The 12,228-nt window shown below is 34.1% G+C and overlaps 1 protein-coding gene across 1 annotated transcript; it reads left to right on the top strand.

The window, feature by feature from the left end:
• Positions 1-7,835: 7,835 nt before the first annotated feature.
• Positions 7,836-9,206, top strand: LOC145157675 (uncharacterized). The gene is made up of 2 exons (XM_079076683.1): positions 7,836-7,955; positions 8,841-9,206. The coding sequence occupies exons 1-2, from the start codon at positions 7,836-7,838 to the stop codon at positions 9,204-9,206; spliced, it is 486 nt and encodes a 161-aa protein (XP_078932809.1).
• Positions 9,207-12,228: the final 3,022 nt, after the last annotated feature.

The raw sequence follows: 12,228 nt of genomic DNA, 5'->3' as shown, positions 1-12,228 counted from the left end.
ATGCTTTTAGGGGGAGAATACAAGTAGAACACAATACAAATGTGTTAACCATTTACATGAGAAAACAACAAACAAGAGGATTTCTTATACTCAAAAACTTGTTAAAACTCTTTTAAACTATTTTAAACTTCTTTTATATCAAAATCATATTCGTCTATTTATTTACGTATAAGTATGCTTTAACGGACTTAGGATTATTGTTAAATACCTTGACTCCTGTTCCTTGTTTGGTTTTGGGCTTAGGGTAGGATCACCAGTTCGATTGTCGGCTAAATCATAGTTATGCTCATTAAATACATATATGAATATTAAACCCATTTTAAAGGATCATACTTACCTCAGTTGCTTCCGTTGAACAACTGAGTCTTTTCTGCAAATCAGTAACAGTTCAAACAAACATACTAGTAAACTATAATAGGTATAGTTTAGAGGATCACTACATACTATTTCTAGAACAGAGAAACATACATGATTCAGTACATTCATACCATTTCTATACATCACAAAACATACTATAACAAGAACAGAAAGGAACATACATACTATGACAAGAACAGAAAGGAACATACATACTATAACACGAACATAACAACTAAAATGTTAAACACTATTTCATGGCATAACAATATACTTGTTGTGTCACGTTTTGTAACCAGAGTCTCCTGGAGGGAGAGCGTGAGTTTGTGTATAGATCTATATGGGATTGACCATCCTACACCTTGCTGCTAGGTACAGTGGGACCTGCAGGTCTACGGGTGACAAATGTCATACCATTTTCGACGTTTGAAGAACGTCGTGTTTTATACTAGTCAATCAAGCATGGTTATAACCTAATCACATTTTTACCTTAATTAACAATTTGGTTTTAAGGTAGTTAGTGCTTCAGTAGAGAATTTTACACAACACTACTGTACATGTTCATTTTCCATTACATTCATACAGTGATATTCTCACGTTGAGAAATGAAAACTATTTTTCTAGTAAAGATAGTCATAAACTTGGAAAAACATACATTTTTACGAGAGAGCAAACATACAAAACAGTTGAGTCTTGGTAGAAGACTACTTTTCATTTTAATAGAAAATATAGGATTTTCTAGGAAGTATACAACCATTTACATCAAAACACTTACAAACATTTTCATGAAACAAATGTAAACTTTTGACACAAAATACTTATGCACTCACTCAACTTTTATGTTGATACTCTGTTTCAAAATAACTTGTAATCTCAGGTAACCAGTAGACAATTACAGATGACTAGATTTTTGAGAAGATGGAGCATGTTCAAGGTTCGTCTATTTATTTTGATATAATGTTTGGTGTCTTACAACTTTACACAGAACACACTTGTATTAACTATATTATTAATGCAATGGATGATGTTGTTGCTTGTTTTACTATTGTGCATTGTTATGATACTGTACATGACGTCCTCCGCCCCCGAACGTTTCCGCCGTTCTGGTTTGGGGGTGTGAGAAAGACCAAGGGTCTTCAGAATAACGAAATAGACTGGTAAAGGTGTTCTGGCAGCATCGAAGGGGCTCCGAATGGACCTGAGAGCCGGAAGAGGAGATGCGATAGCACTACCCGGAGTTGTTTTGGTCAGCAGACTTTGAGGACGAAGTCTAGTTCAAGTGGGGGAGACTTGTAACACCTGTTCCAGGTAATTATTTGATTTAGTTAATTTCAGGGTTTTTGGTGCATGGACTCGGCGAGTTGGGAGTGCAACTCGTCGAGTAGGGGCATTTAATCATGGACGCAGATCGGGACCAACTCGGCGAGTCGGAAGGCCCGACTCGGCGAGTTGGAGCTGTAAAGAGAAAACCCTAATTTCGGGGTTTGCCTCCTATATAAGGATCATTATCTGCCCTTGTGGCCTCCCTTAGCACCTTATCTCCCTACAGAAAGCAGTTTGCGGCCGTGAACACTCTTAAGTGAGAGTAAGAGCGTTTGTGAGTGATTTGGTGGGTTGTGAAGGATTTTTAGAACTTGAAGAAGAAGGAGCAAGGAGAGAAGCAGTAGATCTCACATCTACACTGTATTGGCCACCATCTTGAGGTATAAAGTCGTTACCTTGAGCTTTAGTTACTTAGATCCCTCTTCTTGGAAGTAAATGGCCATTTTTGGTGCAAAATGGAGTCATACTCGGATCTGGACTTATCACAAGGATATGGTTCCATATCTGGATCTCTTTAGGTCCCCAATGACATAAAGTTGTCTCCTTTAGGCAGTTCAATCCCTTTCCATGCATTAAAACCTTGTATGAAGACTAGTTTTGGTGTTATGGCCATGTGAGGCCTTGCATGCACGTAAAGTTTGCAACTTTACGTGACATCTACACTAGGAAGGTCTAGATTTGAAGATTGGGACTCTAGATCCCACTGGAAAATGCCGAAAACGAGAAGGACTAAAGGGACTCGCCGAGTTCTTTAATCAACTCGACGATTCGGCCAAGGGTTTACGGCCAAGGGGTTTTCGACTGGTTGGGTTTTCGGTCAAGAGTTTGCGGTTGAGAGTTTACGGCTGCAAACATTATGGAACTCGATGAGTCACTCAAGTGACTCGGCGAGTTGACGAGTTATGCAAGGACCTCGACGAGTGGCTGGTTGTACTCGACGAGTTGAGGTCAACATGGACTGTTGACCTTGACCAGGGTTGACTCTGAGGGAATTTATGGGATGGCGTTAAACTAATCACTTGATGATTATAGGCAGTGGAGAAGAGGCAGCGTGGGACATATCTGAATTCGGCTTACCAGTTCAGCATTCCAGAGGTGAGTCTTCTCACCATACCAATGGGTCTAAGGCACCAAGGCCGGCCCATTCCATACTAGTTGGTGTACTCATTGTGTAGAGGTGTGTGGCATGATTTTGTTGTAATATGCGGTAGAGATAGCCTTCATGGCTATGGTAGAGATAGATTTATAGCTAACGGTAGAGATAACCTTTATGGCTAATGGTAGAGATAGCTTTTACAGCTCACGGTAGAGATAGCCTTTATGGCTAATGGTAGAGATAGCTTATAGGTAAGATGTTATGTGGTAGAGGTAGTCTTTGCCGTTATGATATGTGCTACGTGACTTGTGTGTGGGGTATGCTCTGGGGAACTAAGCGTTAGCTTACAGTTTGTGGATTTGTTTCAGGTACATCGGAGCCCAAGGGCAAGGGCAAAGTTTGATGGTGCGGCGTGCACTCTCTCGGGCATTTTGTGGGACGCTCTGATGTTTGGAATAAAAGTTGTATTTGAATTATATTTTGAAAACAATTATAACTTGATATTTGAAGTGTGTTTAATTATTCAAAAATGAGAATTTTCTTTGTAAAAATTGGGTCATTACAACACTTGAATTTGCAGAAAATAGTTTTGAATAGTTTTAGAATCTTCGGATTGCTTAAAGAAGGTAATTGTAAACAATTTGGGTATTTATATGGATGGAATAAGAAATGATCTGGATTAAGTGGAGAGAGAAGCAGCCATAGGATGCATTAAATGCAAGTTCAATCCTTTAGCAACATAAGGATGTCGTAAACCATGCCCATCATCACTTTTGTAAGGTCTAATAAAAAAATTTCATCTCATCATTCTTGCAATAAAAAGAAGACAACCGTTTTCCATCACGTTCGTAGAAATGTGCGGTATCAATACAAATTGCCTCCTCCCAGTTATACATCACTGTCATAACAAGTATCATTCTCGTAGCTTGAATCGGTTTTCACATCCTAATCATATTCATAACCAGAAAAAGGGTTAAAGATGGTGGCATTTCATCTCAACCTTGGTGACAATGATTGGAATCATAAACAAAGAATGTGTAAAATCTTGGTTCAAGTTGTTTTTACTTGAAACCTCAAGGATTTTAAGTGGATTTGTGTGAATGTGCGAGAGTAATATAGAAAGAAGTATGTATTGATTGCGGTGTATCACATAAAACATGGTAATAATGATTCATGATCATAAACACAAACTAGGTAAAACCTTGGTTGAACTTCTCTTCTACTTGAGACCTTATGGGTTTTAAGTGTAAGTGTGTATAGTGCTAAGTAAACACTTAGTAAGGTTTGTGGTATTTCACTAATATCATGTTAGCAACAATATCAGATCATTAATACAGACTTTGTAAAACCATGGTTTTTTATTGGTATTATGAAAAACCTAATGGGTTTTAAGTGCAAGTGTATGATTGTGCGAGAGAATAATAGAAAGAAGTAGGTTGGTTTTTAGTGTTCCATATTATCCACGTTGATAGTGTGATAAGATCATTAACACATAATTTATAAATCCTAAGTTTCATGTTGGAATGAATTTGAAACCTCATGGGATTTGAATGAAATATGATTGATATATGAACGGGAGAAATGTATGAAGTGTTCCGTTAATTCATTATTGTTAAAGAGGATGGTGTTTCACTAAAATCATGGTAGAAATGATTATAGATCACTAACATAGAGTTTTGAACCCTATGTTCAAGTTGGTTTAGACTTAAGACATCAAGGGTTTTGTAGATTTGTTAAAGAAAGAAATCATTATACCCTTGCTATAAAATCTGGACCAATCCAAAATCTCATAACTCCAAACATGCATAGAAATGGGTAGCTCTTTAGTCTTTGTGAATACAACCTATTAGGAATAAATTCTTACAAACAAGAAATTTCATTAAGGCTTCATAAACAGATGACATGCAAGGCTTGAGACAACATGTTGCAGCATGCTTCTAGGGACATTGAATGTTGATGACTTTGCAAAAAATAAAATGTTTCCTCGTAAAATTCCTTAGTTGCAAACTTGAACAACATGTGTCCTCCGTTAATTCCTTAGTTGAGATAAAAAAATCTTTTTGGTTTTCCAAAAATTTTAAGAAAAAAAATATTTTGGATTTTTCAAGTTTTTTAGAAATAAAAAATATTTTTGTACTTTTTTTTGAAATTTTTTAAAGAAATAAAAATATTTTTGGATTATTTAAATTTTTAACCAAACAAAAATTTAAGACCGCAATGGACTGCGACGACTCACAGGTCATCGCATATGAACAGTAACCAAAAGAACTGAGATAAGAAAACAGACTATGACGGGTTGCGATGTCTTGCAACCTATTATAGATGAATAATAATTATAACAAATGATAAAAATGCGAATGAAAAAGAAAATAACTATTACCAGTTGTGACGATATGTGACGTCTCACACCTTCTCCCAGATCAACAATAATTATCAAAAACGAGAAACTTGTTACAAAAGCCTGCGACATCTAGCACTCATTCACAAATTAACAATAATCCTTTTCGTAGTTTTCAGTTTTAATTTGATTTAGGAATGGGTTCAGCTTCCATCATCCCTAGACCTTGAAGATTTAGATTAAATGTGACTTTAGGTAATGCCTTTGTGAAGATGTTTGCTAATTGATGCACCGATCTAAATAAGTGTATCTCCACATTTCCATCTTCCACATGATCCTTGATAAAATGATATTGGAATGCGATATGCTTTGTATTTGAATGTTGTATAGGATTGTGACATATTCGTATTGTACTTTCTGAATCACAATACAATGGAATCTTCTTTATCCTTATACCATAGTATCGCAGTTAGCTTTGAATCTAAATAATTGGCGACATGCAAGAAATAACAGCAATATATTTAGCTTCTACAGTGGACAACGAAATACATGTTTGTTTCTTTGCTTTCCAACTTACGAGTTTCCCATCCAAAAATTGACATCTATTTGTTGTAGTTTTTCGATCAAGACCACAACCACAAAGATCTGCATCAGAATAAGCCTGCACAAAGAAATATGTATTGGACGGATACCACATCCCTAAAGAGGTAGTTTTGCAAAGATATCGAAAGATATTATTTACTGCCGTCATGTGAGGTTCTCGTTGATTTTCTTAATACTTGGCACAATAACAAACAAAAAATATTATATCAGGTCTACTAGATGTTAAATAAAGTAATGACCCAATCATTTGACCATACAAAGTAAGATCAGTTGTTGGTTTATCAAGTTAAGGAGTTAGCTTTGTTCTAAATGCCATTGTTGTTTTCACTTTCGTATCTTTATTCATGTCAAACTTTGTAAGTAAAGTCTTATTAAAAGTCTCCTGATTAATGAATATGCTCTATTTGCTCTGTCTTATGTTCAAACCAAGGAAAAAATTAACTGGATCCATTGAGCTTATCTCAAATTTAGTTTCCATTAAGTTCAAAATTCAGCAGTCTCTGTTGAACAAAATATAATGTCATCAACATAAACTTACACAATCATCAAATGATCACCAACCGTTTAACAAAAGAAATTTGGGTTAACTGAAATTTTTTTTGAATTTTTATTGTTTAAGAAAACAAGTTAGAGTTTCATACCATGCACGAGGAGCTTGCTTAATACCATACACATATTTGTCCAAAATATAGCAATGACCTGGATACTTTTCATTTATAAAATATAGAGATTGCTCGACATAGACTGTTTCTTCAAGTTCGCCATTTAAAAACGAACATTTCAAATTCATTTGAAAAACTTTAAAGTTCTTGTGTGCAGTATACACTAAGGAAATGCGAATAGATTCCAGTCTTGCAACCGGATCAAATGTCTCTTCGTAGTCGGTACCTTCTTCTTGATATTATCTTTTCACAATGAGTCATTTCTTATTTCGCACCATATTACCTTCTTTTGTCTAGCTTGTTGCAAAAGATCCATTTCATACCAACAATTGAAGCATTTGGAGGTGTTGGAATTAGTCTCCAAACATTTTTTCGTTCAAATTCACTTAGTCCATCTTGCATTGCTTCTACCCAATTGGAATTATCAAGAGCGATTTTCACCATCTTTGGTTTAGTTTTAGTGTTGAAAGAGTTAAACATGCAAAACTCTTGATTTATATTCATATTCAGCAAAGCCTGTTTCTCTTTTTGTTGTGCACAAGTAAGAACTCCAGTTGACGTTTCACCAATAATTTGTGTCCAAGGATGATCTCTTGTCTATTTGGTCAAATGAGGGTAACTGGAATCATATTTAGGAATAACTTTAGAATAGTTTCTTTAGTTTCAAAATCATCTCCATTATCACCATTCATTGAATTCTCCCCCAAGACGTTAGCATCATACACAGGACTCTCCCCATAGATTTGTTCACATTCATTAGGAGTTTCATGAATAATCGACTCAACAACAACATGAATAACATAATTATCAATTCGCCCCCCCTTAACTATAACAGTTAGAGTTGAAAACTCTTCCCTCTCTTCCCCCCCCCCTCCCCCCCCCCAACTTGAATTTCAACGTTGACAATGGCTTCATCAACAATATTTAATAATTCATCTTTGTAATTGTCAATAGCCTTAGTTTCACAACCAACAACACCATCCAATTCATCAAAGAAATAATAGAAGTCATCATCAAACGTCATAATGGGAGAAGTTTTAAGACAACCTATAGGACAATTTTCTTCAAATTACATCTTTGTTTCTAGGATGATGCAATTGGAACAACATGCTTTACTCAAAATAGATCTTACATTAACAAACGATTTTTAATAACTCCTTATGAGATATTGAACAATTGCAAACCTAATGTGAAATTTTTCCATGTGTTTGGTTCCGGGTGCTTTATATACCATTTAAATGAGCATCGTAACAAATTTAATGTTAAGGACGATGACACAATTTTTCTTGGGTACTCTTTTACCTAAAAGGCATATCGTGTTCTCAATAAGAAGTCCAAAAATATTGAAGAAAGTTATTACATCACATTTGATGACAATTTCATCAAATCCTTTCAACACGAAGTATCTCGATGTGAACAAAATTTTCCTTTAGGATGTCTTAAAACTTATCCCATTATGACGATTGATGATGACTTCTATTATTTCTTTGATGAATCAGATCGTGTTGTTGGTTGTGAAACTAAGGCTATTGACAATTACAAAGATGAATTATTAAAGATTGTTGATGAAGCCATTGTATTTCGGATCATGTTTGTATATCCGACCTCCTTAGTTTGTTAGGATTTATCTTTGTTTCGCCTTTGTATTATCTATGTATGTATTTATATGTGAGATTAATGAGATAAGGAGCAGGGAATATTTCACGATTACAATATTAGAGTGATCGATATGGGGCATTTATGCTCCCGTTATGGGTAAGGTGGCACCCATAACGACGTCGTAACTCCGGCTACACCACCCCCCCAAATCGTTAAGGTGGTCTTTGGTTGTAACGAGAACGAGATAAAATGGCTAATTTGATTGGCTACTTCGTTTTTGAACATTATTTTTGACCATTTGACTAAACAATATTTAAAAAAAAATATAATTTTTTTTACCTATAAGTACATAATATCATTATCTACCCTTTTCAACTCACACAACTCGTCTCTTTTCTATATATTCTATAAAATTTCAAAACTTTTCAGAAAAAGTTATAGATCCTTTCGACTCATTCGACGATGACAGTGACGATATATTCATCACTATGATGTACCAATATTGCCCTAACGAGCTACTACAACCAAACTCAAACTCTCTACTAACATGATGTGTGATGTTAAATATAAATTGCGAGGAAGGACACAAACGTCTATATCGTGATTACTTTGCGTATAATTGTGTCTACGGGTCAAAGGAGTTCAAAAGAAGATTTCTTTTTAAGTAGGAATGTGTTCATACGGATCGCCAACGCTTTGAAAAGCATGTATCGTTTCTTTAATTTTAATACATATGTACTATATTTTTAATACATATTTACTATATTTTAAATACATATTTTTATTCTGTATTGACTATATTTTCAATACATAATTAATATATGTTTAGGTATACGTTTTTCCAATTGAGATATGATGTTAGAGACATGCGAGGATTCACAACGTTGCAGAAACGTGTTGCAGCCATTCTTTTGATGGCTATGGGGAGTCACCTGATACTATGGACGATTATATGAGAATGTCCAAAAGAACTGCAAGAGAAAGTTTGTATAGATTGTCAAAAGGTGTTGTTGAAACATTTGGAGACGTATATTTTCGAAAACCTTTGTTGCATGATATGAAAGAACTGTATGCGACACATGAAGAAAGATATGGTTTTCCCGAATGCTTGGAAGCATTTGATTACAGACACTGGAAATGGAAAAATTATTCGGTAGCATGGAAAGGGCAGTATACAAGTGGTCATCACGGATCCCCTTCGTTGGTACTAGAGGTTGTTGCTTCCTAAGATTTATGGATTTGACATGCATTTTTCGGGATTGTGGGTTCCAACAACGACGTCAACATTCTTGATCAGTCACAAATACCCGACCATCTTTTGTCATGAAAGACACTAGATGTTCCTTTCACAGTTAATGGAAACGAATACAAGTTTGGGTATTGGAATATATCCTTCATATTCGACATTCGTGAAGGCATTCCGATACCCGGTTGAACCAAGAGATAAAATATTCAAGAGAAGACAATAATGAGCGCGTAAGGATGTGGAACGTGATTTTGGAGTTCTAAAGTCGAAGTGACACATCTTTGAACATGCAGCACAACCATTGGACATAGAAACTCTACGATATATTATGTATACGTGTATCATAATGCATAACATGGTAATAGAAGATAAATGACAAAATATTTCACACTATATCCCAACGGAGCCCAACCACAGTCAATTTCAACCAAGAACAACATAATATTTACATAGAGCCATTGACATTAGGACGCAAATAAACATAAACAATTTACTTGGCGGATTATATCTCCAATGGTAACGATGATGAATAGAGTTGTTTAGGAAAAATAAATTATGTATATTTTTTGTCTTGTAATGTTTTTTTTTAAAATTTTAATTTGGATTGTTATGTCTAATTTAAATGTTATGATTTTTTAAGTTTTTATATATTATGTTTTATTTAAATATTATGTTTTATGAAAATATATTTGTTTTAATAAAAAAAGAAACTCGGAAAAAAATATATAAAAAAAATGATGATATGTAAATTAATGTGTGTTATAATATGTTGTTAACGTTGTGATCGTTTTTTCAATCGGTGTTTTATACCATATAAGATGACACATATAATATAATACGACATTGAGGCTTCATCACACGTAGATATCCTATGTGGAAGGTACGTCTAATAATGAAGACCACACCAAAGCATAGTGAGCATATTGTGAAATGGTGGCTACCATAGAAAATTACCAAAGCTTTTGTGTGTCTCTCTCTCTTCCTTTTCTCTCCCCCAATCTCTTTTCTTCATCGCTTCTTCACTAGTGAACACCATCCCTAAAATATAATGGGTTTATTGTGAAAGGGCATTTGATGATATATGAAATTGTTTTCACCTGTATATACGTAGTAAGGATACGGGATAGCCTAACATATTTCCTGTACTTGTATCTGTATCCATTTTAGCCTTTTATCCATATTGAAGTAAAAGTGACCGAGAGAGAATGGATACCATCCATTGGGCCATCTCCCTCGTAAAAAGAAACGGTCAGAGACGACTGGCAACACCCACGCAAACCAACACGTCATATTATCCAACATTGAAAAAGTCTTTCCCTTATTTTCCTTCAACTCCCTTCATTAATGCACACATCCCTTTACTGCATCGACACCCTGATATTTGTTACATAGATAGTCTTTGTAATATCTTCAACCATTTTCTTTGGTCCTTTTAGATAATAAAGGTTCACTATTGACACTAAAGGGATTATTTTGTACCATATTGGTTCCTTCCATGAACTAGGTCCTCAAAATTTACCACTTTCAATAATAAATACTCTCTCCGTCTCAAAATTATAGTTCATCTTTCTTTTTTGGTTTGTCCCTAAATAATAGTCAACTTCTAAAAATAAATAACATATTTACGAAAATACTCTCTCATTATTACTTAACCAACTAAACATTTAATGTAACATTAAATGCAAAGTAAGGACAAAACTGTCATTTTATTAAATAAAGTTAGTGGTAATTAATGTTTTTCTTAGTGTGTTTTTGTTTGTGGACAATAATATTGGGACGGAGGGAAAATATAGAAAAAATTCGTTCAGTTTCGTCTATATACAATTGACACTTCTTTATTGACTTTGGCAGTTTCAAGGAGGTCCTCAAAGTTTACAACAATAAAATTTTATCAGGTTTGACTTTTTCATTTACAAGATCTCTACCATATGAAGTCATGCCCTTTAAATATTCACCCTAAAAATTAATGAACTTCATTAATCTATACCAAAATTTATACTTATTTTCCAAAATAAAGGAAAAACATATTAAGTGAAATTATAATTTATTCATAACATGTCAAACAAGTAAAATATAAAATAAGGTAAAAACCATTATAATAAAGTTTATTAATCGTAGTTAATGTATTAACTATATAGTATAATATTTAAATAACAGACAACAATTATTGCCCAGTACTAAACTAAAAAGAAAAATCAATTTCAATGAGGTCCTTAAAGTTTACAACACTAAAATTCTACCAGGTTTGACTTTTTCATTTATAAGATCTCTACCACATGAAGTCACGTCCTTTAAATATTCACGATAAAAATTAATGAACTTCATTAATCTATACCAAATTTTATATTTTTCAATACACATCGATAGAAGACAAACGGACAAAAAGCTACGCCGCTAGCCTTTTCTGGATGGCAAAACTAATAATAATAAAGTTTGTTAATCGTAGTTAATGTATTAATTATATAGTATAATATTTAAATAATAGACAACAATTATTGGTTTGTAAACTCACTCATAATTTATTTTTTTGGCCAAAAAGAAAAATCGATATGTTATTATACCACTCATGTTGATCTCCTTTTTAACTAATGAATGGAAATGGAAAAATGTAAAACTTAGAAATACAACTAATCTAAAAAAGTTGTTAATGTGGGACCAGCTCACCGGTAGAGGCTTTGCTCTTAGATTGGAGGTCTCAAGTTCTAACCCTGACGTGAACAATTTGTGATACTAACTTCTAACCATTAATCCGTCGTTCAAAAAAAGATAATAATAATAATAAAATAAACTAATCTAAAAACGTTAATCTAAAAATAGTGTATTGTGGTGGAAAGAGAAAAGAATATGAACTAGAAGGACCTAAATTCAATTGGGTGTAAAGTTTGAGGACTCAAAAGCATTTTTGTTTTATTATCTCTCTCCTCTTAATTGGGACAGTACTGACTTTGACTTTCTCCTCGACTCCTTCCGCTCTTCATATAAAACCAAATTGCAATTCCTAAAG

The sequence above is a fragment of the Lactuca virosa genome, chromosome 2, assembly GCF_052849685.1.
Source record: "Lactuca virosa cultivar CGN04683 chromosome 2, Lactuca_virosa_CGN04683_v6, whole genome shotgun sequence".
Taxonomy (NCBI): domain Eukaryota; kingdom Viridiplantae; phylum Streptophyta; class Magnoliopsida; order Asterales; family Asteraceae; genus Lactuca; species Lactuca virosa.
Note: the sequence above shows the minus strand (reverse complement) of the source record. Positions and strands in the feature narration are given on the sequence as shown.

Excerpts from the sequence above, each read along its gene's own strand:
- LOC145157675 (XM_079076683.1), top strand. The coding sequence starts at position 7,836 with ATGACGATTGATGATGACTTCTATTATTTCTTTGATGAATCAGATCGT. Across the intron at positions 7,956-8,840 it reads AGATTGTTGATGAAGCCATT|AGACATGCGAGGATTCACAA; the intron begins GTATTTCGGATC and ends ATATGATGTTAG.